The sequence below is a fragment of the Raphanus sativus genome, chromosome 4 (assembly GCF_000801105.2).
Source record: "Raphanus sativus cultivar WK10039 chromosome 4, ASM80110v3, whole genome shotgun sequence".
NCBI lineage: Eukaryota > Viridiplantae > Streptophyta > Magnoliopsida > Brassicales > Brassicaceae > Raphanus > Raphanus sativus.
In genome coordinates this window covers 39,339,186-39,363,372 of record NC_079514.1, presented here as the reverse complement: position 1 = coordinate 39,363,372, position 24,187 = coordinate 39,339,186, and the positions used below count along the sequence as shown (strand labels likewise).

General features: G+C 37.6%; 5 protein-coding genes, 1 long non-coding RNA gene and 1 pseudogene across 8 annotated transcripts; 5 read left to right on the top strand and 2 right to left on the bottom strand.

Moving 5' to 3' along the window:
* Window positions 1-738: 738 nt before the first annotated feature.
* Window positions 739-3,394, top strand: LOC130511808 (uncharacterized). The gene is made up of 2 exons (XM_057009503.1): window positions 739-2,456; window positions 2,529-3,394. Exons 1-2 carry the CDS (start codon window positions 752-754, stop codon window positions 2,546-2,548), a joined length of 1,725 nt encoding a protein of 574 aa, XP_056865483.1. The 5' UTR covers window positions 739-751; the 3' UTR covers window positions 2,549-3,394.
* Window positions 3,395-7,435: 4,041 nt separating this feature from the next.
* Window positions 7,436-8,554, top strand: LOC108853938 (fra a 1-associated protein). The gene is made up of 2 exons (XM_018627418.2): window positions 7,436-7,739; window positions 8,060-8,554. The coding sequence occupies exons 1-2, from the start codon at window positions 7,525-7,527 to the stop codon at window positions 8,436-8,438; spliced, it is 594 nt and encodes a 197-aa protein (XP_018482920.1). The 5' UTR covers window positions 7,436-7,524; the 3' UTR covers window positions 8,439-8,554.
* A 266-nt stretch (window positions 8,555-8,820) lies between these two features.
* On the top strand, window positions 8,821-11,807 carry LOC108853308 (calcium-dependent protein kinase 25). Of its 2 annotated transcripts, none has more exons than XM_057009840.1 (7): window positions 8,821-10,226; window positions 10,356-10,499; window positions 10,576-10,728; window positions 10,801-10,916; window positions 10,991-11,161; window positions 11,272-11,449; window positions 11,586-11,807. In XM_057009840.1, the coding sequence occupies exons 1-6, from the start codon at window positions 9,338-9,340 to the stop codon at window positions 11,389-11,391; spliced, it is 1,593 nt and encodes a 530-aa protein (XP_056865820.1). In that variant the 5' UTR covers window positions 8,821-9,337; the 3' UTR covers window positions 11,392-11,449; window positions 11,586-11,807. The 2 variants fall into 2 exon arrangements, with proteins under 2 accessions (XP_056865820.1, XP_056865819.1); XM_057009839.1 differs by having other exon boundaries at window positions 11,580-11,807.
* Window positions 11,808-12,358: 551 nt separating this feature from the next.
* On the bottom strand, window positions 12,359-13,654 carry LOC108853937 (F-box protein At2g14710-like). Its single transcript, XM_018627417.2, has one exon. The coding sequence runs from the start codon at window positions 13,637-13,639 to the stop codon at window positions 12,500-12,502; it is 1,140 nt and encodes a 379-aa protein (XP_018482919.1). The 5' UTR covers window positions 13,640-13,654; the 3' UTR covers window positions 12,359-12,499.
* Window positions 13,655-15,203: 1,549 nt separating this feature from the next.
* LOC108853374 (F-box/kelch-repeat protein At3g16580-like) lies at window positions 15,204-16,093 on the bottom strand. The gene has a single exon (XM_057008291.1). The coding sequence runs from the start codon at window positions 15,999-16,001 to the stop codon at window positions 15,204-15,206; it is 798 nt and encodes a 265-aa protein (XP_056864271.1). The 5' UTR covers window positions 16,002-16,093.
* Window positions 16,094-16,484: 391 nt separating this feature from the next.
* On the top strand, window positions 16,485-18,037 carry LOC108853939 (uncharacterized). 2 transcript variants are annotated; one of them, XR_008944779.1, is made up of 3 exons: window positions 16,485-17,157; window positions 17,283-17,382; window positions 17,480-18,037. It is a non-coding gene; the product is annotated as an uncharacterized LOC108853939 (long non-coding RNA). The 2 variants fall into 2 exon arrangements; XR_008944778.1 differs by having other exon boundaries at window positions 16,487-17,194.
* Window positions 18,038-20,872: 2,835 nt separating this feature from the next.
* LOC108850954 (protein WVD2-like 4) lies at window positions 20,873-22,554 on the top strand (annotated as a pseudogene).
* The last annotated feature ends 1,633 nt before the right edge of the window (window positions 22,555-24,187 follow it).

Sequence of the window (24,187 nt, the reverse complement as noted above, 5' to 3'; positions counted from 1 at the left end):
CAGGTGCTGATTCGGGATGTACATATGATTCAGATTGGTTTTGGAACCCGAGAACGCTGTGGAAAAGAGCTGCTTGATATGCCGTCAATGTTGTAATGGTACAGGTTTCACGTCAATCTGTGGCCCCCCCCCTCTCAATAAAAAGAGCCAGCAATGATACAGAAAGATGCTCAGAAAATAAAAAAAAAAAATTTTGATTGATTCATGATGGGAAACAACAGGGGTTTCACAGCACGAGAATAAAGAATGAAAACCGGCAGCATTGATGAAGGCATATCAATGTGAAAGCTAGCCATAAAAAGACAATCGGCTGCACCAGAATATAAGATCTAGGAAGAGTTATATGTGCAGCTTGAATCACGCACTGAGGCAACTCGTGAAGCACTTCACACAAATGGTAACTGAACTGAATTGATCTAATGCTTTATAGTAATCTTGATTCAGCCAATTGTGAGTTGTGACTTGTGTTTTATTACTATCTTGAAAGTCTGATGATACATTAATAATTCACGAATGTGCCTAATGTTTGTGTGTTTGGATGAGAGAAATTAAAATGTTGTAGGCATGCAAAGGAGAGGATAAAAAGTCAGGGACCAGATCTGCAATATCAGAAAAAGTTGATTCAGTTTTATTCCGTTAAGGGAAGTAGTGGGGAACAAGCCCTAGAAAATCTCCATCGTGCTTAAGAAGCTCAATCTCGCAGCCTCTCTTCACCTCTCACACGATTCTCACACAGAAACTGACATCTATCATGGGGAAAGGAAAGAAATCAGCTCAACAAGCCGAATCATCCAAGGAAGAAAAGCATGCAGAGGCTGAAGGAAGTCGAAGGTTACTCGCTGATGGCGAACCTGAATCGCCTCCACCGAGAAACGATATGCCCGTCTCCGATGCACTCCCTGAGGTCACCGAGGAGCTTGACTCATTCAATACCGCTAATGAGAAAGCCCCTTCAGAGGAGAGCGATGAAAGGACTCCAGGTCTTGGAGAGGAGCCATCTGTGAAGGTTCCTGAAGCAGATCCGCAACCGCAAATCGGATCCACTGGTGCTGCCATTCAAGATGTTCCGGTCACTGCTAAATCACCAGAAGAAAAGGATGAATCTGCTCTACCTCTGGCGATCATTGAAGTTGAGAAGGAGCTAAGTGAAGCTGAGTCTGATTCAGCCAAGAAAGTGGACGATGAACCCAAGGATGATGCTGTTACTGTGGATTCTGAATCAGATGAAGCTTCCCAGAAGGAAAGGAGGAAGAAACGGGTGCTGAAGAGATTAGGGTTGCGCTCTGGGAAACAGAGAAAGACAGGGGAGTCTAGTACACCAACTCAATCTCAGTTTCTCACACCAGAAGATGCAGCCAAGTCTCCATATTTGGCTAAGGAAGCAGGAGCCTCGCCTCAGCTGAGATCGAGAAGGTCTGGTGATAAAAGTGCTGAACCAATGCCTCCTCTCATCAAGAAAAGGTATGATCAGTTCCTTAAGCGTAAGGTACTTGCTGAGCGTTCGGTGGATCTGAAGGAAGCTGATCAGTGGGGTTACTTGGCCGTTATCAAGAAAGGATCTATGGAATCAACTGTCTCGAATCTTGCAGTGTATGTTGAGCAAGTTGTAGCTGAGTTCTATGCAGGTCTGCCGAGTACTAAAGCTGAAGCGGATGTTGATGAAGTGGTTGTCTCTGTACGGGGACAAGAGTACAAGTTCTCACCTGCGCACCTCAATAATGCCATAGATTGGGAACCACTTACTGAGGAAGAAGAGGAGGAAGCCGCAACGTTGGATGATATCTCGGTAACTGAGTTAGCTTCTTTCATCACCGGAGATACAAAGACAGAATGGGATGGTCTCACTACAGCGGACCTTACTCCATGCTACGGGGCCTTGATGATCATAGCTGCATACAACTGGATTCCCTCGACTCACAAGACATATGTCTCACTTGAGAGAGCAAGACTGATCTACAAGATGGCTCATGGAGTCCGTGTTGGTTTGGGGAAGATGATGTTCAGACAGATTCTTAATCTTGGAGTGATTCAAGTCAATGATGCCCGCTGGTTGATCTTCCCTCGCTTGATCATGGCACTTCTTCAAAGTCAGCAGGCGGTTCCATCCTATCCTAGTGACAAGCTCCAACGTCCGGTTCTCTACAAGAAGGATAAACGAGTGGGCGAGATCTATGAGCAGAGACTGGCAAAAGGAAAGGGACCAGCTAAAGCTGAACCAAAGAGAAGCTCTGCAAGGACAACCCGTCAGGCATCTCCTGCTCCGATCCCTGCTCCACGAACTGCTACACCAAGCTCCAGAACTGCACCACGTCGTGTATCCCTTTATGAACTTGGATCAGTTGCCATCCCTCAAGGACCACTCAGCCGTGTTGATTTGCAAGTGGCACTACAGGACACAACACGAGCCCTTCAAGCGCTAGCTGAGATAGTTCAGGATCTTCAGAGTGCTGTAGCAGGTTAGTATCCCTATCCTTATGAATATGTGAGGTATTTTTCTTGGTGTTTTTAATCCGTGTGCTCACAAGCAGGGGGAGAAGAAGAAGACTAGGATGTAGAAGACCAAGATTGTGGGGGAGCTGTGTTTTGTTGCTTTGTTTTCATGTCTATGTTATTTCAATTGCACCACTTGTTGCAATTCCTTGTTATCCATGGCTAAGATTATGGGGGAGCATTTGCATATGCTATCTTTTGATATTATGTTTTACTTTGCTTAAACCCGGTTTTAGGATAATATAAGTATGTTCTTAATTGTCTTGAGTTGGTTGGATTAACGTTTAGACATATATACTGGTGCTGTTGTGTGTGGTTGGTTCTTGTCTTCTATCTCAGGTACTTGTGAGACGACGAATTAAAAAGGGGGAGATTGAAGGTGTATGGGAAGACGATGATGTAGCAGAGCTGAAGTAGTTCATGAAGAGTGACATGAACTACTACATCAGAGAGGTGGTTCGTGAGAAGCACGTATCAAGACCGATGCATTAAAAGAAGATTTAATGAAGAGGGACATTAAAGGAAGACTTGAAGAAGAAGCAATCGATCTAAAAAGAAAAGGAAGATTGGCTTATTCGCTGAAGTAGAAGAAATGGAAAGTTTCCATTGGGTAGATAGATTAGATCTAGGGCTTCCTGAAAGATATATAAAGGAAGCGTTGGCAATGTGTTGCCGGTTAACACACAGGGAGAGCTTTTAGCAATAGAGAGTTTTGTACGTCCTAAGAAGGAGAAGCAAAGCATCTAGGGGTTAAGAGCTTAGGTGGTTCAGAGTCTGTCTTAGATCTCTGAACGAGTTGACTAGCAAACAAGTCGAGGTTTGTCTTGAGCTTGTTTGATTTATTGCTTTTAAGAAGAACGTGTAAGAGTTTTTGAAAGAATAAATATAGTCGTATTTCTTGGAATTGAATAACCCTGTACTACTGTGTGTTCTACATAGCGTAGCTTGTTTATCTTACATTAACAGCCACCACCAGGATGTCCTAATTATTCGCTTTCATAGCTGGATAATCCTGAAACGAAGTCAAGCCTAATCTTCGGGGTATTATTCTTCTTGAATTCTTGTTTAGTTCCTTGTATATTTTGATTTTTTGGTCACTAACTGATCATTGTATATATTCGCTGGATCCAAATATCTCTAAATGAAAGGAAAATAAGGATAAATTTTACATTTTTGTTCGATAAAATGCTTTGATTTTGTCTTTTTGTCAAGTTGAACTCTACATACGTACCAAGAGAGAATAAATTAAGTCGTGTTGAAAATCGTGGAGAGGGACTTGAAATATGTTTATTATTATTTGTACCAAAAAAGAAGAAATATGTTTATACATTTTTCGATTGTATTGAACTTTTGGTTTCAAATAAAATATTTGAGACGTTAATTAAAAAGAAAGACAAGTTGATTACATACACGGATGCAACTAGTAAATGACAAGATGTGGAATGGTTGATTCCATTAATTCCATAATTTTTTATACCATTTGCTATGAATAGAATGGGATGTTCTCTATCAATTCTAAATAATTAGATAAAATATAAAAAAACTATTTTCTAACAAATCTTTTCATGAATAACTGGAATGAATTCCGTTTTATTTTTTGCATTATTCCATTTCTATAATTTTATTTCTTTTTGTTCTATTAATTTTATTTTAATTTACCAGCCAAATCAAACTAAAAGTAGATATCTCAGCAGTGTTTTTGCCTTATTTGGTGACACCGGCCAGCATATAAGATATGAGAAAACTTTTAAGAGGAGTATAAAACGTTCAGTCAAAAGAAAAAAGAGATATAAAACGTTGACCCAAAAGATATAAACGAAACACTCGAACACGACTTTTGTATCGAATCCCAACTGGCTGAAATTAAGCAGGTTACTGATCTTGCCCTTTATTTATATTTCAAGCATCCGAGAGATAATATTATAATAATATCACATCAAATTTACACTTCAAAAAGGTGCGTGAAGGCACGCGCTTCTCTCAAATTGAACTCAGAGGCGACTCCGAAAACTTAAATTCACAGCATCAAATCGGCGGCCATTCTACCGTTGGGGATCTCCGTCGCCAGCTCAGGTTCAATTGAAGCCTCTCATCTCTCTATCTTGAAGATTCTCCCTGTTCTCAAGAAATGACAATCTCCTCCACCGGTTTGGCCGGTGAAGCTCTCGATCCACCACCACCACCACCTTCCATTGCTCCTCTTGCTTCTGTGACTAAAACTCACGGCTCTTCTGTTGCTGCCGTTCACGACTCCTCCGTCGTTGTCGTCCACGACTCCTCCGTCGTTGCCGTCCACGACTTCTCTGTTACTGCCGTCCACGACTTCTCTGTTACTGCCGTCCACGACTCATCTCCCTTCACTGCTGCTACTGATGTTGCTGTGGTTACTACTGTCGCTACTACCACAGATGTCGATGTTGTTTCTACTGTTGTTGACGTTGCTCAGCCACCGGCAGGCTCTGATCTTGATGACGATGAACTTGACGAAGATGAAGAAAATGGTTTTATTCCGTCCTTGGGTGCGTGGTCGAAGCCTCTTCACTTCACTCCTCCTCCAACTCCTCCGGAACCTGCAACTCCAAGGCTCGGAATTTCAGAGGCTGTTAAATGTCAGATAGCTTCGTTTTGGCCGACGATTGGTGAGTCAATCGTTAATGGTCCCAAGACTAAGAAGGGACAGAAGTTATTCTCTGCACAAGCTAAACCGCAACTGCCCGTAAACACAATTCCACCTCCGGCGCTTAAAGAAGATGGTAGTCTTCGTTTCCCATGGGCTGCTCGTATGAACCAATCCTCCAGGAACCTCTTCCGTGCTACTGAACCGACTTATCGTCTAGATGGCACGCCTCAGGTGACGATACCCTCCAAGGTTCTTAGATTAGGACCAGAAAACAATGAAGAATATGTTGTTGGACAGTTTCATAGGTGCTCAAGTCCTCCTGCGGGTCTTGTACATGCAGTATTAAATAGGTTATGGGGTCGGGAGTGTAGGATCACTTGCAAGAAGTTAGGGGATTCGTCGTTTTTGTTCCATATTCCTCATGAAAATACTCGTAAATGGGTTATTCAACGAGGCGTGTGGCATGTTGATGATTGCTTACTCTTTGTGGCCCCTTGGAGTCCTGTCAACTCTTTCAAAGTACCTGAGATCTCTACTTTACCAGTATGGGTAAATGTTAAAAATATTCCAGACTCTTGTTTCTCTAGGCTAGGAATTAGCCACATAGCTTCGGGTTTAGGAGAGCCAATGCTTACTCACAAACCTCGGTTAGATCCAACAAATATGGGAGTAATATCTACTTAGTAGAAGTTGAGTACACTTGGATTCCTAGTTCATGTGAAAGGTGTGGTGGACTAGGTCACAAAGAGAAGAGGTGTCTGCTACCGCCTGTGCCGCACGATTCTGCTCCTGTTACAAAAGAGTCTCAGGTCACAAATGAAGATATCCCAATAGTTGACATTGTCCATCTGGTGCAAAACTCCTCCATAACTCATCTAGAGCATGTGGAGCCGAACTCTCGTTCACACACTACCCATCAATCATTTGAGACTTCCAAAAAGTCATTGGTCACTTTTTCTTCTGAGGATGCTCCTGTCACACATTCGCATGAGGTACACTCTTCCTCTTGCTCTCAGTTTGAAAATACTTTACCCATGTTAGCAGCCAAAAAATCTGCGCCAACTCAGTTACTTATTATGGAAGACATTCCATCAAAATCTATCATTTTGGAAGACTCTTGTGCTTCTGAAACTGAGCAACAAATTGTCCCTCGTTCTCCTCTCACTCTTGATCATCAACGACTCTCTATGGAACCGGAAACTCCGCTTGCATATGGAAAAAGGTACTGGTTTTGATGTGGTTGGAAACTCATCTAGTTATACTGTAACTAGAGGAGGAAGGGCAATAAAACCAACACAGAAAATTCAAGAAATGGGATGGACAAATGTTAGTGGAAGAGGTAAACGAGGTCGCCGTGGCCGAGGAAACCACAATCACTAGCTAATGTCTTTTTCATCTTGCTTTCTAGGATTCAAATGTGAATCTTTATCTAAGGTCTTTAAATAGCCTTTTTATTTGTCGCACACTTTATCAGACTTATGAGTGAAAACTCATACATGTTTCTTCTTGCATTTTTTCAAAAAAAATATCACATCAAATTGATTTTATACATATATCTTTATTTTTCAATTGTGAGTTATCAACGAAAACTTTGTAAATATATACACATTTCATAGACCTTGGCATTCGAAATTATTCACATGTAGTTTCCCACTTAATTGCATATATAATTCTTATCCATTTGTAACAAATAGGATTTAAGTTTGGAATGGAATGAATGTGTTCCCTTTCTCTTCAAAACTAATTCTCTCAAATCACAATCTCCTTCCCATTAACACTCAAATGAACAGTTGGAAATCATGTTCATAGTTCTACACATATGATCCGCGAACGCGATGGTGAAAAATACTGCGATAGCGAAATAGCGATGTGCCTATGAGAGTCTCTTCTAGAACTCATTCACATACACCCAAAAATAATATGATTCGAAACATTTCCAGCTTTAATATATACATGTTTCGTTAAAAAGGTTCAAAATAGTTTTATTGCATTTCTATAAATCAATTCAAATTTCACATCAGAAATTTAGCCAAATATTAATATATTATTTATAGCCAGGCTAAAAGTAATGTATGAAGAAAAATCTAAAAAACAAATTTATACGGGCTTTAAATGTTGGATCCAAAATAATAAATATCATAATAAAATGGGCTTTGTGAGCCCAACAAATTATAAATACAAAAAAAAGTTTCTCGAGCCTTAACGTGAAAAAGGTGAATACGAAAATGTTAAAGCCTTTGTGAGCCCAACCTCTTACGTGTCTGGTTCGGTAAAGTCGGTTTGACGAATATCCCCACAAAGCTCGCGATTTATAAATTAAGAAGAAAAAAAACACACCTGAGGCGCTGTAATAGTGTGAGGGAAGAAGAATCCAGAAACAAAATATCGAAATCTCATCGATAATAATTAAGATCATGGGTTGGGTCTGGAGAGACGACGATTCATCCTCTTCCGACGCCGGTAGTAACGACGTCACCGATCACCAACCACTCGGAGGTTCCGCCGGCGAAGTCAATTGCTCAACCTCAACGGTGGTGAGATCGAAGTGCAAGACGGAGGAGGTGGAGCCTGGGAAGTTCGTCAGGAAGTGCGACAAAACCGAGGAGATCCTCCGCCACTGTTTCGGCAAGTGAGTTGATTTTTCTGATCCCTTTGTCGGAATCTTCTACTTATGTATTGTCTAAATATCAAAAAAGATTTTAAGTTTTGGCTTCAGAGGGAGTGTATTGGTAAGAGTTAACGTATTGTGTTTGATTATCTCTTTGTTGTGTAATGATGAATGGGCACATGGTTTAAGATTTTACAAGGATGATGTCTGAAAATGTTTGATCCTCTTGTCTTACTAATGTCTTGTGCAGTCTGAGTTCGAGATAGTACCTTTCCACTTCTCCTTTGTGATCACTAAACTGATTAATTCTCACTATGTTCTTCTGTATATCTGTTTTTCAGGCCCTCTGAAGTCGTCCAATCCACCACAGAGCACACAGAAGAAGATGTCACAGACCAGATGGTACGTGGATCTTCATCTCTCCCAAACCAGTTTGAGGAAAACCCGCTAAACTTTCCAGGACTCCGCAGCGATCTAGACGACATTGAGGGCCACTTCTTTACCGGAATAAAAGGTTTCTTTGAAGCCGCGGAAGAGATGAGAAGCAGCTTGTTCGATATCATGGGAGACCGAGACCATTATCACTCAACCACCAAGAAGGGTATACCCATCGAAGACCATCCGAAGCTAGAGGAGCATCGCAGCAACGACAAAGACGTCACGAGACAGCCATTCTCCTCGGGAGATATTGATCTCTCGAGCTTGGCCAAGGACGTTTGAGAATGAGTCTCTCCTTCATTGTTCTTTCTTTGACATATACAAAAAGAATCTTTAATTATAATGCGACTTTAGTAGAGAAGCGTTTTGATGTTAGCGGCGTCCACGTTTTTTGCTTAGTGCTCATCTCTAATTCTATATCACTAATACTATGTATTAATATGTTTTGTCTTTTTTAATCGTTACCCAAGTACCAACCAAGAACATGTTATTACAATCAGTCATGCCTGAAAGATTACCATATAGTTGTTCATAGTTTTCATTAAATGTTAATAAATAAATAAATAAAGTCAAAAGTATTGGTAATGAAGTAGAATTAAAGATTCGAAATCTAACCTTACGGTTTTTGGAAGATTTGTTACCATTTTGTGGCAGGAAGTAACATAGAAAAAAAACAAGAAAATAATAATTATAATAATTTCAGAAAGAAAAAAACAAGGACCGAACTGGTTAACCGATGAATGCTGCAACAGTTAGACACAACCTCAGAGTCGTATGTCATTAGATGTTTGTTGAGAAAGAGAATAAATAATTTTAATTGAGGAAAAAATAAAGAAGCCAAAAACCCTAATAAAAATTCCAGTCACGACGTGAGCCCCAATTCCATTTTCCTCAAATCGTCTTCCTTCTCATCAAATCAACGCTCTCTTTTTCTTCAACGTTTTGCATTTCTGATATGATTTGTAGAATGTTCTGATATCTAGATCTTTCTCTCTCTCTCTCTGTGTTAGATCTCTAGGAGATTTGTCTGTATGATTGTTGTTGGAAGTGGTTATGGTGTTTAGACAGGAGAGATCTGTGTCTGTATAGAGGATAAGGTTAGGGTTATTTTCTCTTGCGTGAAACGGAAGGAAGGGACTCTTTTTATCTTTTTTGCGTTTCCTTAGGTTTTGTTAGAAAAGATGGGGAATGTATGTGTTCATATAGTCAGCAATTGTGTGGATACGAAATCAAACACATGGGTTCGTCCCACAGATCTCATCATGGATCATCCAGTGAAGCCGCAGCTCCCTGACAAGCCTCCTCAACATATGTTGATGCACAAGGATGATGATAAACCCAAGGTTGAAGATGGAGACCCTAGGTTACTTGAAGAGAAAGCGTCAACGAGTGTTGCAAGCTCAGATTCTCAAGGAAGCAAGACTGAGACGAGGAAGCGCAGTGAAGAAGAAGGAGAAGAAGAAGAGGAGGAGAGGAAGAAGCGTGCGGGTAGGATAGCGTGTGGGAACAGCAAGAGGAAACCTCACAACGTGAGGAGACTTATGAGCGCAGGGTTGCAAGCAGAGTCGGTGTTGAAAACGAAGACAGGGCATTTGAAGGAATATTATAACTTGGGTAGCAAGTTAGGTCACGGGCAGTTCGGGACGACGTTTGTGTGTACGGAGAAAGGAACAGGGGAGGAGTACGCGTGCAAGTCGATACCAAAGAGGAAGCTGGATAACGAAGAAGACGTGGAGGACGTGAGAAGAGAGATTGAGATAATGAAACATTTGTTAGGTCAGCCTAACGTGATCTCCATCAAAGGAGCTTACGAAGACGCGGTGGCTGTTCACATGGTGATGGAGCTGTGCAGAGGAGGTGAGCTGTTTGATAGGATAGTGGAGAGAGGGCATTACTCCGAGAGAAAAGCTGCTCATCTGGCTAAGGTCATACTTGGTGTGGTCCAGACTTGTCATTCTTTAGGTGTGATGCATAGAGATCTTAAACCTGAGAACTTTCTATTCGTCGATGATCAAGAGGATTCGCCTCTTAAGGCTATTGATTTCGGGTTGTCTATGTTTGTCAAGCCTGGTATGTTCCTTACAAAAACATCTTTGTTCTGTTTTGCTCTGCTTTGCTCTGTTTTCTCTGTTTTGCTCTGCTTTGCTCTGTTTTCTCTGTTTTGCTCTGTTTACATGAAATGTATGTTGTTGTCTGAAGGAGAAAACTTCACGGATGTGGTTGGTAGTCCATACTACATTGCACCTGAAATTTTGAACAAGGACTATGGTCCTGAAGCAGATATTTGGAGCGCTGGTGTGATGATTTATGTGCTACTCTCCGGCTCAGCTCCTTTTTGGGGTGGTAAGATTGTTAACTTTTACCACAAACTTTTATATGTTTTTGGAGGTGTTCTTATGTGTGCTATTAATCTAAACAGAAACGGAAGAGGAAATCTTCAATGAGGTTCTGGAGGGTGAGCTTGATTTGTCATCAGATCCATGGCCACAAGTTTCTGAAAGCGCGAAAGATTTGATCAGAAAGATGCTTGAGAGAGACCCTAAAAAAAGACTTACTGCTCAACAAGTGTTGTGTAAGTCATTAGGATCATGAAACTTCATAGTTTAAGCAGATATGAAGCTTAATCTTCGTTTTTTTATTTCAGGCCATCCTTGGATTAGAGATGAAGGAAATGCACCAGATACACCTCTTGATGCAGTTGTATTGAATCGCTTGAGGAAGTTTTCAGAAACAGACAAGCTCAAGAAGATAGCTTTAAAGGTATACTTCAAATATTTTGATTTTTGGATGGTTTTGATTTGAAAAACTCTCTTTAATTCGTGTTTCACTTGCAGGTGACTCTGGAAACGCTTTCTGAGGAAAAGATTCACAATCTGAGAGAAGCTTTCAAGATTATAGACAGTGAGAAGAGCGGGAGAGTAACTTATAAAGAACTCAAAAGCGTTCTTGAAAGATTCGACACAAATCTTGACAACTCTGACATCAGTGGTCTTATGCAAACGCCAGTAAGCAACACTATGGTCTCATTATATAGATTTACTGGTCAGGAAATATTTATGAGTTTGCATCACTGATGTTCTTACACATGGATGAATCTTCTTGTGATCACTTTTAGATGAATGAGCATATGGAAGACACAATAGACTACGAGGAATTCCTAGCGGCTATTGTAAGACTTAAAGAATTACAAGACGAGGAAGCAAATGATCGTTTAGATTCATCAACAAAAGTGTAATGAAGTTGTCTGAAGAAGTGTAATGAGTAATCAAAACTGATGATGATGATGATGATATGTAAGTGAATGTGATGCATTCACTCATTTTTCACATTCTTGACTTGTAGCCTCTTTAATCTAATGTTAACTGTTATAAAACTGATAAGATCTCTAGTGTTTTCAATACTTCAAAACTAATATTTGTTTAGATTTAGACTTGTAGGAACTAGGAAGTCACAAAAGGGCTGCAACAGATTGAAATATGAGGGGCAGAAGGAGAAGAGGGACAAAAAGAGGGCAGGCACAAGAAAGAAGGTTGATGGATGGAAAGACCAATAACTATGTAGGTTCTTTTTTATTTTGTTTATGATATGTTTTAAAAAAGTTTAGAGCAAAAAATAAAAAGCTATGTTTGTATATATATAAAAGTTGTTGTAGAAGAGATAAGGAAACACAACTTAAACTCAGGTGATGTTGATGCTTTCAATACTTCTAGACTATATTGCCTGTGCCTTTGATAGTTTGGTGAAGCATGATCCGACTTCTTTTCTGGTTTTATACAAAATTTTACAGAAAGTTGGAATATTAATTTAAAGTACAGTTTGATTATTCGTATACCTAGCCAAATGACATAGCTGAATAGTATTTGTAAAAGAAATTTCTTACATAAGAAATATGCGTGAATGTTGTAACTTGTAACTAAGATTAAAAGCTACTGCAGGCCAAGAAGTCGTAGCTCACATTCTTGTTGCTCTATTTTCTTGTCAAACTTTATAAAACGTAAGCAACACAAAAACTTACTCCATATTATGTATCAGTTATCAAAGTATTGATTGTGTTAATGCGGTTGTCAAATGTATCATATTTATCAAGGGGGCTTAATCATCAAGTGAAGTAATACTAATTTTGAAAATATTAAATAGACCCTACACAAAGTGAAAGGCAACAAATATACTTCCGGACCGAAGTCAGAACAACTAGAGTAAAACTGATCCCGTCAAACGCTTGAACTAGCTTTCCTTTAACAAAATATAAAAGAATTGATTTCTCCCAAATAAAAACCAAAAGGGAAATGAGCAAAATCTCTAGTTGTAACAAGAGGAAACAAGATAACACACGTTAAATAAAGTTAAACTTGTAAATCTTCATCTTTTTGACCTCGAGGAACCGGGACCAAGCTGGGAAAATAAGTGCAATGCAAAGGCCAAGATCCAACCACAGAATCTATTCGGACTTTGTTTATCAACTTGCTTTCCCCAAAAACATAAATCCAAGCCTGACCAGTTTCATCACAAGAACACACGACAAGCCTTTTATCCTCGATGAAGTAACTTGGCTGCTGAGAGTAGAAATTGGTTGGTACTAAACTGGGAAAGCTAGGAATTGACAGTGTTATGAAGTTCACCCAAACCACATCACGACCATCCTCAACATTAACCTTGTTCTTGGTCACCCAAATCTCAGTCTTCTTTGTTACATTGCATTGCTTCAACAACGAAAACCGATCTCCCTTAAAGCTCCTAAGGACAAGGGCATCGCGAACATGGCTCTTCCCACATGGTAGATCACAAAATCTATAGAATCTTTCCTTCGAAAAATTGAAGTTAGATACGCTGTACAAAGACTCAAGAAAATAAATCCAAAACAAAGAGCCGTTCAAGAATACACCAATTTCAGAATGTAAAGTTCGACGTTGTTTTTCGCTCTGATTACTATTATTGGATTTGGATATTACGTTGACGTTTTTCCACGTACCGAACGCAAAGTCATGGATTTTCCACTCTTTATTACTGTACCAAATTGTCTTGTAACGACTTACCTCACTCCTCCTGTTACTACCATTATAACATATGCCTTCGAGGCGAGAGCTAGGATGGGCAATACATTCACTTTGTTTCAACCATGGGTTCCAAACAAAGGCTCCTTTATCCATGTTACATATCAAGAACTCATCGCAATCAACCAATGTTTTAGGTTTTTGATATTCTAAACCGAGAGTATCCAACGGTAACTCGCGTACCACTATCTTGGGATCGATGCTTACCGAGTAAATCTTGGATTCGGTTGCTAGGATGAATCGAAACGTCTCCTTGTGGTTGTTGATGAACCTCTTGTCATCCAAGATAATGTTCCATCGTTTGCAAACAACGCTCAAGCGGACGAGAGATTTAAGAGGGACACGATAGAGTATTTCTTCAATCAACTCCCATGGAAGCTGCTCCTCATGCGCAGCCGCCTTCTTCTCTTCTTTTGTTTCGGTTGAATCCATGTCTATTTTCCTTGTTAGGGTTTCAACAGAATGTTCGTGCAATATATATGACTAGGTGTTTTCCTGCACCCTGTGCAGTAATGAATTTTTTAAAAGTTAAACTTTATATTTAAAAATATAATTTATTAATATTATATATTTTATTATTTTTGACCAATAATCAATATAAATATCATTTAATTAAGCATAAAATTAAGAAAAAAATTTTTTATTTTAAATTATATTAAATATATATATATATATATATATGTATGTATATATAAAGAGTTAGAATCTTAGATAAACAAAATTATTTATTTCTTTTGGTTAAATGTATTAGATCAACTTGTACAAAATTACTAAAAATCATATAAAAATTATATAGTTATCAAAATTAAAAACTAAACAATATTTATATAGTTTGTATAAAAAGAAACTAATGATATTACGATTAAAAAATTTTATTTATTTTTTTAAATCAGAAAATTTAGAAAATTTTAGATAATAAAAATTGTATAATTATAAAAGTAAAATTATATAATATTTCGAAATTCAGTATGTCATATTTGAATATATTTATTGTAGTGATGATTTATGAGTTATTACCATTTTTTACAAATTTTACCAAAAATATAAATCAATATTAAATGTAATATATGAGTTATTGCCATATTTTAAAAAGATTTCCAAAAATATATATCAGTATTAAATATAATTGTCCATGTCATATTTAATCATATGACATATCATCAATCTTGATAGCAATGTCATAATTGTTTTTGTAAAAACGATTGTAGAGAGGACATGTGGCAAACAAAATTACTAAAAATCATATAAAATTGTATAGTTATCAAAAATTAAAACTAAACAATATTTATATAATTTGTAGATATCTAAAAGAAACTAATGATATTAAGATTAAAAAAAATTATTTTTTTAAATCAGAAAATTTAGAAAATTTTAGATAATAAAAATTGTATAATTATAAAAGTAAAATTATATAATATTTCGAAATTCAGTATGTCATATTTGAATATATTTATTGTAGTGATAATTTATGAGTTATTACCATATTCTACAAAGTTTATCAAAAATATAAATCAATATTAAATGTAATATATGAGTTATTTCCATGTTCTAAAAAGATTTCCAAAAAATATATCAGTATTAAATATAATTGTCCATGTCATATTTAACCATATGACATGTCATCAATTTTGATAGCGACATGTGGCAAAATCACTTCGACTTGGGGATTGTTAGAGATATTCGCATCTATTTGAGGAGTGCTGGAGATTTATTAATATCTTGGAAAAATTTATTGTTATGGTTGCTATTTAAAAGTTGATTTTTAATTTTGGTGTTTTCGTACCGAATTGAACACAATTTAAATGTTTTGTCAAACAATTAGGGTCGAGATTTTAAGCACCATAAACAATATTAGATTAAAAAAATTAGACTATAGGTTAAACTGAGCCTGCTAAACGGTTAAACTAACTTGCTTTAAGAAACTCTGAAGAAATTTATTAAAACCAAAAGAAAATGAGTTAAAATCTCTAACTGCAACCAAACACGTCAAATAAAATTAAACGTGTAATTCTGCTTCATCTTTTTCTCGAGGAACAGGGACCAAGCTGGGAAAATAAGTGCAATGAGAAGGCCAAGGATCAACCACAGAATCTAACTGAACTTTGCTGATCAACTTGTTTTCCCCCAGCACATAAATCCAAGCCTTGCCATTTTCATCGCAAGAACACACGACAAGCCTTTTATCGTCGATATAGTAACTTGGCTGCTGATCAGAGTAGGGTTCAGCCTGTACTAAACTCGGAAAGGTAGGAATTGAAAAAGTCATGAAACTCACCCAAACCACATCATCACCATCCTCGACGTTAATCATGTTCTTGGTCACCCAAATCTCTATCTCCTTTGTTACATGGCATTGCTTCAAAACTGTAAACCGATCTCCCTTAAAGAAACTAACGACAAGCGCATCGTGAGGATGGCTCATACCACATGGTAGATCACAAAATGTGTAGAATCTTTCCTTGTAAAAATCAAATCTACATAAACGGTACACGGGATCTGTCTCGTCAAGATAAGCAATCCAAAACAAAGACCCGTTCAACGATCCACCAATTTCAGAATGCATAATTTTAAGTTGTTCTTTTCTCTGGTCACTATCACCGGATGTAACGTGTCTCCACGCAACGAACGCAAAGTCATGGATTATCCACACGTTATAATTTCCCCAAATGCTTGTCCAATTACTACCATCATAACATCTGCCTACAAACTCAAACCTAGGATGTCTAATCCATGTACTAATTTGTTTCAACCACGGGTTCCAAACTGTGGTTCCTTTATCCGTATGACATAACATGAACTCGTCGTAATCAATCAAGAATTTAAGTTTTTGAGATTCTAAACCGGGAATATCCAAGGTTAACTCACGCACCACTATCTTGGGATCGATTGTTAGGATTTAAACCTACTTTATGCTATAGAATTTGGAATAAATTTGATACCAAAAACCTGTCTTTGCTTTTATTCAATACCAATAGGTTTCTCAAGAACAAAATATAAAGATCACAAGTTTAAGCAATAAACCCTCTTCCTAATTGCTAATTCTCTTGATCTCTCTTTATCTCTTTGCTCTTCTCTCTTTGATCGGATACCTTGAACCTTAACCTATGATCTCTTTTTATAACAGATCACACATTCCTTTTTTTTTTTTATGCCTTACGTCACATAATTTCCTAATCCCATATGGCTTTATAAAATAAACCGACACTTACATAAAAGGAAATAACATCTTCAACTCCTTGCTGGACTTGTATGCAGGTCTGAAATTGGGCCTATTTCCCATCAATCTCCACCTTAGGCCCATTTTCCTTTCACTTGTCTTCCCCTTCGTCAATGACGAGAACACACAAGAGCCACCATCTCTTTGTTGCTTCTTCTTGAACATGATGAAGAAAGTGACCTCATTGATTCCAATTCAAAATTCTACAGAAGATGTTTTCTATTTCTGGTTACCCTGTGTCCCTATCCTTTGTTGATTTACACCATAGCCTTTCCCGAGATCTCTGAACGATGTGACCGCTACCGGAGTTAGTGCCGTGATCCAATTCGTCGGAAATAACTTCAGCTCCAGTGATTCCTTCTTGTTCCTCCCCAAAGTATGATCATCATTGCACATACCACAGAGATTCTCTCCGGTTTCTTAGACCAGGAAACTCCACCGGCAACGGCACCGTATCCGCTTGTAAGCATCTTCACATAAGCCTTGCATCATCATCTTCTTTGGTGAGATCATAGAAACCCAGAAAGCTCTCGACGGTGGCACTGTTGATGATCTCCGTCACCAAACTTACTAAGAATTCATCTATGGTGATCTCTTTGTGTTTGTGAATTACCAATGAATCTTCTCGCCTGCCTTTACCATCTCTTTGTTTCACACTGCGAAACATACTCCGTCGCTCCTGGATCCAAGCTTCAGCCTTCCGCAAAGTCCGACCACTGTTATGTCTTTCCTGGTGGTTACTCTGCTCTGTTTCTCCTTTATAACTCAGAGTATATATCGCTGCTCCATTCTTTAAGATATCTTCTCCTCCACTCATATATATAGTCTTAGTTTGATTTTCGTTTTCCATCTGACCAGCTGCTCTACCATGGATGGCCATTCCTTGGTATCCACAGCTAACGTGTTCGTCCATAAGAAAATTTGATTCACGTCACCGAGTTTACTGCAGATATTCTCGGTGAGTTTCTCAATTTCTTAACTTGTGTACTCAAACTTTGTCTCTTGATATCTTACAGTGTTTTGATAAATCCCTTTTGTTTGCCCCCCTTTTCCAGCTTTCTCTAATGACATACGACGCTGTTTCAACCTGTTTAAGATGATGACTTCCCTTCTGTTTCTTCGACGATCCCGTTGTGCTTCTCATGTACCAGAGATACTCGTCTCCATTCACCGTTACTGGTGTTTAAGACGTTCTCTCATCAACCTTCCTCTTCCTTGTTTGGCGACCGTTGCGATTCCTGAGATACTCGTCTCCCTTCACCATCCTTGATGTTTAAGACGTTCTCTCATGTAACACTTCAACAACTTTTCCTGTTCTCCATCCGATTTACTTGATACTGATTAGCAATTTTCCTATGTCTCAGCTGCTCCACCTTGAACTGAAACATCCACCTCGTCTTATCCGTCACAGGTAACCTTTCTTGCTCCCTACTGGCTTTTCATTATCGATAAGAAATAATCAGAGTTTCTCACTCGTTATTTCTTCTTGTGCGAGGTGTCTCGATAATGACGTTACCTGTGACGCTTTTCTCCTATTAGTCGGCAGTGGGAAGTTCACAGCAAAGCTGCAACTTCTGATCAGGTGCTTTTTCATTCAACCTCTCTTCATGATTAACCGTAGTATCCGTCTTGTTTGATACATCTTTCTTCTTGACTGCCGTAATGATAGAATTGCTTTCTGCATCACTAACTTCGAACTCAAACCCTGTAGTTAATGCTTCCTCATCGTTTGTTGCATAATCTGAGTTTGTGAAACTTTCAATGCAAAACTCTGAATCATTCTTGAATCCATCAAGCCTTTTATTTTTCTTTGATGATGGTTTATCATTACACTTTTCTTCATCCTTTGAAAGACAATAATCATCTAGAGCCTGCCCATTCTCAGCTTCTTTACTTGACTCGTCTTTCTCTATTGAAAAAGAGTCTCCACCTCGAGCTGATGTTGTTTCCGTCATAAAACCACACGGACTTGGTCCCTGGATCAGATTCTCACTGAAAGACACCTTTAACTTCTTTCGTTTACCTTCCTTCTCAGCTTTAGGAGTATCCACCTTACTTTTTACAACCGTTCCTTGAAGAAAGTATAACCCATCTTTGAATTTTCCTGAAATTACTTTCTTCTTGCGTTTGTAAAATTGAACCTTGAAGCTGCTTCCTCTATACCTACAGCCTGATTTTTCTAGCATCCCATAAGAAATCAGATTCCTACTCACATCAGGCATGTATTTAACATCCTTGAGTATCACTTCAGAACCATCTGAATTTTGAATCTGAATCTTCCCTGTTCCTTTGATGCTGCCTTTAGTGTTATTAGCCATTAATACACTTCCCCCATCGTACTCCTTGAAATCAAACAAGACTTCTTTGTCATGTGTACTATGGAATGAACAACCTGAATCCATGATCCATTCCTTGCGTGTATCGTGATTGCTAACGGTTAACACCAATGGCTGCACAGGCTCCTTTGTAAAATTTGCTGAACTCGGATGCCTCCTCCTATCAGGACATTCCCGTTTCCAATGGCCTTCCTTGCCACAAATAAAACAACTTGTGTCGTTCGCATCAGATTTTTGCCTTCCCTTACTTTTAGATCTTCCTCTCCAGTTACTGGAGTTTCCATTACCGTTCCCTGATCTCTTTTGAGTTCTTCCACGTGACTCCACATATAAACCTTCTGAAGCTGGTTTACTTCTGTTAAGTAATCCTTTCTGCTTCAATTCCGCTTCTTTGGAATAAGCTGAAGTTACAACTTCGTTCACGGTAAGCGTCTCTTTCCCCGTTCCGTATTGAAGTGTGTGAACCAATTGTTCATACGCTTCTGGAAGTCCCGACAATAGTTGAATAGCTTGATCTTCATCTGATATAGTAACTTTGAGACTCTCCAAATCTGCAATTAACTTCAGAAAGATATCCACGTTTTCTTCTATCGTCTTGTCTTCTTCCATCTTGTAGCAAGAGAATTGTTTCTTTAAGTAGATTCTGTTGGGAAGCGACTTTGTTTGATAATTCTTTTCAAGAGCCTTCCACATCCCCAATGCAGTTGTTTCATGCATAATCTTCCTTAGAATAGAATCACTCAAAGATATTCCCAACAGACTTCTTACCCTAAGATCTTTGTCAGCCTTCTTTTGATCAACCTTTGCATCCGATCCTTCTACTTCTTTTCCAGATTCTGTCAAAACCGTAAAGTCTTCCTTAAGAACCGAAAGTAGACCTTGTATCTCTAGCTGAGCCATCATCTTGTACTTCCACATTCCGAAGTCACCTTTGCCATCAAATTTCTCCATCTCAAATCTTCCCCGAGTTGGTTCCATAATTCTAGCTAGCACTTCCAATCAAACCTGGATTGCTCTGATACCACTTGTTAGGATTTAAACCTACTTTATGCTATAGAATTTGGAATAAATTTGATACCAAAAACCTGTCTTTGCTTTTATTCAATACCAATAGGTTTCTCAAGAACAAAATATAAAGATCACAAGTTTAAGCAATAAACCCTCTTCCTAATTGCTAATTCTCTTGATCTCTCTTTATCTCTTTGCTCTTCTCTCTTTGATCGGATACCTTGAACCTTAACCTATGATCTCTTTTTATAACAGATCACACATTCCTTTTTTTTTTTTTATGCCTTACGTCACATAATTTCCTAATCCCATATGGCTTTATAAAATAAACCGACACTTACATAAAAGGAAATAACATCTTCAACTCCTTGCTGGACTTGTATGCAGGTCTGAAATTGGGCCTATTTCCCATCATCGATGCTTACAGAATAAATCTTGGATTTGGATTTTAGGATGAACCGAAACGTCTCCTTGTGGTTGTTGATGAATGTCTTGTCGTTGAAGATAGCGTTCCATCGTTTGCAAACAGTTTTGAAGCGGACAAGAGAGCTAGGAGAGACACGAGAGAGTATCTCTTCAATCAACTCCCATGGAAGCTGCTGCTCATGCGCCGCTATCTCCTCTGTTTTTTTAGCTGAATCCATTGTCTATTAGGGTTTGAAAAGAATGTTCGTGAAATATATCTCTGTGATTTTTTTTTGAAAAAGAAGAAGAAAAAGTAATCTCTGTGATTTTACAAATAAATATATTGTTAGATAAATGTGCAAACGTTACTTCTTTCTTAAAAGGTTAAAGAAATAGAGGAAAAAAAAGTTAAAGAAATCAAATACAATTCTGATTTTAAAAATTTAAGATTTATATACTTAACAAAGCAATTATTTACTTTTCAATTTATTAGTGTAAAAAGGAAAATTAACCAAACATCAAAACATAGTGGGCCCACTGTATGCGAATAGGATCTTCGAAGAATGGGTCCCACAGCTGACGGTTGAAATCACAATTCACTGCCTACGTGGAAGAGTCTTTCTGGTGATAAAGAACTCGTCGAGACAACTCAGGCGGGGCTGGTCGGGGCCCAACCGTGGAAACCCAATCATGTGTGAAATGGTCGTGACACGTCAGCAATTACGGACGGAAGAGTGGGGTCCGCATGCGGCGGGTATGTCGTGGGGATTAGTAGAAACGGTTCGCTGTAACGGAGACCACTCCCACGCTTCCTCTCCCCCCCGTTCTACAAACACTGTGCTTTGTCTAATCTCAATCATTTGATTCTTCTCTTCTCTATTTGGTTAAAAGGACAATAAAATAGTTAACGATTAAGGACAGCGTAGAATGGCAAATAGTCGTTGACTATTTTATTGTCCTTTTTGTTTATGTTGTTGATTATTTTTCTCATTCTATGATTCTTGAACAATGTCTCTCTCTCTTAATATATACATAGATTCGTGTTTTAAGTTCCAATGAAAATATGTCTACTGTGTTTTGTGAAATGTCAGAAACATTTTAAATCACTAATTAGCTGTCTTATATTTTCAAATATTAATTAAAGTTTTTTTGTTAGAGTCTTTAAAGGTCAAATACTTAACAAAAGAGGAGGGTGATTCAGTCCAATGACAAGAACAGACCTGAGACTCTTGACTTATCTACCGAGAAAACTGACAACGTACGCAATGAAAATGTACCGGTAAAAGTATAATATTTCTTGCAAGTCTCTGTGTTTTGAACAGTGTTCAACATCAATCTTTGAAGTAGACATCCCCTGTCCCTGAGCTGAAGAGTAAAACAGCTAATAAAGCTGTTAAGGAAAAAGTCAGGAACCTTTTCTCGGATCTCGAGATTCCTTTCTCAGAGCATTTCCTTTCCAACTAGAGATGATGTACATAGAAAGAGCATTGATGCAACAACACCAAAAGGCTAGTCCTAAACCCGGCCGTCGTTGCAAGTGGAACCAAACCAAAGGCAACTCCATCTTCAAACAGCACCACCAAGCGCAGCAGTTTAGTTTCTGAGCCGACCAAAAAAGGCAAACTATAGTTACTACCAGCAGTTCTGTGGCAACTAAATTGTGTTAACCGATGAAAGCTGAAATGGCAAAAAAGCAAACTATAGTTACTATTTGTATTTGTTTAGGAGAGTCAGGAAGAAGAGATCAAAAGGTTGAGGAAGAGTTTGACGCTTAAGGCTGGTCCGATGCCAAGTTTCTATAAAGAGCCACCACGTAAGGTTTAATTGAAGAAGGTTTGCTTCTTTCCTCTTTATATGTGATCATACTTCTTGTCCTAAGTTGTATCTGATGTGTGGTCTGTGAAAATGTTGTTGTAGATCAGTAGATACCATCTACTCGTCCTGAAGCTCCAAAGCTATGACGCAGAAACAGTAATTGTGATGCAACAGGACGTGAGACCGGTCCTCGTGTGACAAAACCAAAAGCCTCATCATCATCATATCATCTGCTTGAAGAAACCCATAACAAAGCCTCAGCCAAAGGTAGAAACTCAAGAGAAGTGAGAGAAGGCTAAAGAAAGGAGAAAATAAGTGAAGAAAGAAGAATCAGGGATAAGTAGAGCGGAAGAGAACAAACAGGAATCCAACAAAATCCAAGTGAAAGCTGAGATCATGACAAGTGAAGTTGCAGTGGGAGGCTGAACCCAGCAAAGACAGTGTTTTGGTTTGGCACTAATCTTTTATCTCTGTTTCTTCTTTTACAAAAACATTAGTTGCATTGCGTTTTGGGAGTTGCTCTCATTTCTTCAATTTTTTTTCTCTTTTTTTTTTTTTGAAATTAAGCCTCAGATTTTTCTTAAGATATGTTCTCTTAATATTTGTCGAATTCAAAAATGTAACTTATATATATTATGAACGAAATATTTTCGAATTTGCAGGGTGAAATAGTGGCGAATTGTGCAAATGTTTATATATCAAAGGAGACTAGTGGGGTATTTATTTAGAGCTAAACATGTTAGGGTCGGATACCAATATTCTTGTGGGGTGCTCTGTATTCGCAACATGTTTGTGGTCGGAAACAAGATTATGGTTTGAATTTGTTTGGGCTTTGTCTGAACGATTCTTGTAAATATAGATAGATATGCCTACTCACACTACTCACTCCTAAGATTTTCATTATTTAACCATACAAGATATTATGTTTCAAAATGTTAAGTGTCATCTTAGTGTTTATGATTCATACATTGTTGTATAGCTAAACTTCTTTATGGGACGATGAGCACGAGACGATATGAGTTTACAAAAAGCCGTAAAAAGAATACAGTAGAACCTCTATAAATTAATAATCTATAAATTAATAATTTCTATAAATTAATAAATTTTGTCGGTCTCAAGTTGAAATAGTGTTAAATATAATACAAATCGATAAAATAATAAGATAATAATATTTTAAAAATTTATATATAAATATATAGTCCCCTTAAAATCATAAATTAATAATATATCTATATATAATTTTTATTTAAGTACGAGCTAAATATTATATTGTTGATTTTATATTCACAATAAAAAATCTTTATTTTTCTTAACATTTCAATATATTTTGATAATATTTAGTAAAATTATACCAAAAACCACTTAACAATTCTATGAAATATAAAAATCTACACAAAATATGATAATAGAACAATATGGAAGTCAAATTTCTAAAATTTAAATAATGTACATGCGGTAAAATAAACTATTTTCTTTTTTATATAAATAAAAATAGAAAAAATAGAAAAAATCCAAATATGGAAACTTTTGTAAATTAATATCTCTATAAATTAATAAAATTTCAAAGTCCCAACATTATTAATTTATAGAAGTTTTACTGTACTTGCATTGTTATGTACTTCAGTAAATGTTAAAACACTTGATACTTGCATTGTTATGTACTTCAGTACATGTTAAAACACTTGGTAACTTTGACTTTGACTCTCGCCTACGACAAAGTTAGTGATATTAATTTGCTAAAGACTAAAGAGACTAAGACTTTTATTACATGACGACAGAAGCCCCACACAGCTCACCTGTCCTCATGTCCAGTCCCCACTTCTTCCTAATATCTTCACCGTCTTAATAGTAACTTAAAGATTCGTGTTCTAAGCTGTCAAAGATTAAAAATCTTGCTGTAAACAAGGGAAAGTTATACTTTGTAAAAGCATAGTATTAATTAAATAGTACTTATAAATAAATAGTCGGTGTACCAAAGAGTATGAGAGTTGTGATAATCTTTAGTAATCATGTGATATTTAGAGCGAGATACCTGTATAAATGTAAATGCCACCATTACTACCGTATGCATGAATACTTGATTCTTCTTTTATAAACTTGCTTTTGATGATGATAAAAATAAATACACTTAGGTGCAACGGAATACATTTTTTAGAATAAAAACTTTCTGAATGCTTAATTCTTTCTCATTCCACAAAA

Bases quoted from the DNA above. Each gene is read 5' to 3' on its own strand.
- LOC108853374 (XM_057008291.1), bottom strand. From the start codon at position 16,001: ATGTTATGTCATACGGATAAAGGAACCACAGTTTGGAACCCGTGGTTG.
- LOC108853937 (XM_018627417.2), bottom strand. From the start codon at position 13,639: ATGGATTCAACCGAAACAAAAGAAGAGAAGAAGGCGGCTGCGCATGAG.
- LOC130511808 (XM_057009503.1), top strand. From the start codon at position 752: ATGGGGAAAGGAAAGAAATCAGCTCAACAAGCCGAATCATCCAAGGAA. The intron at 2,457-2,528 runs GTTAGTATCCCT...GCTCACAAGCAG, and splicing joins TCTTCAGAGTGCTGTAGCAG to GGGGAGAAGAAGAAGACTAG.
- LOC108853938 (XM_018627418.2), top strand. From the start codon at position 7,525: ATGGGTTGGGTCTGGAGAGACGACGATTCATCCTCTTCCGACGCCGGT. The intron at 7,740-8,059 runs GTGAGTTGATTT...TCTGTTTTTCAG, and splicing joins CTCCGCCACTGTTTCGGCAA to GCCCTCTGAAGTCGTCCAAT.
- LOC108853308 (XM_057009840.1), top strand. From the start codon at position 9,338: ATGGGGAATGTATGTGTTCATATAGTCAGCAATTGTGTGGATACGAAA. The intron at 10,227-10,355 runs GTATGTTCCTTA...TGTTGTCTGAAG, and splicing joins GTCTATGTTTGTCAAGCCTG to GAGAAAACTTCACGGATGTG. The intron at 10,729-10,800 runs GTAAGTCATTAG...TTTTTATTTCAG, and splicing joins TACTGCTCAACAAGTGTTGT to GCCATCCTTGGATTAGAGAT.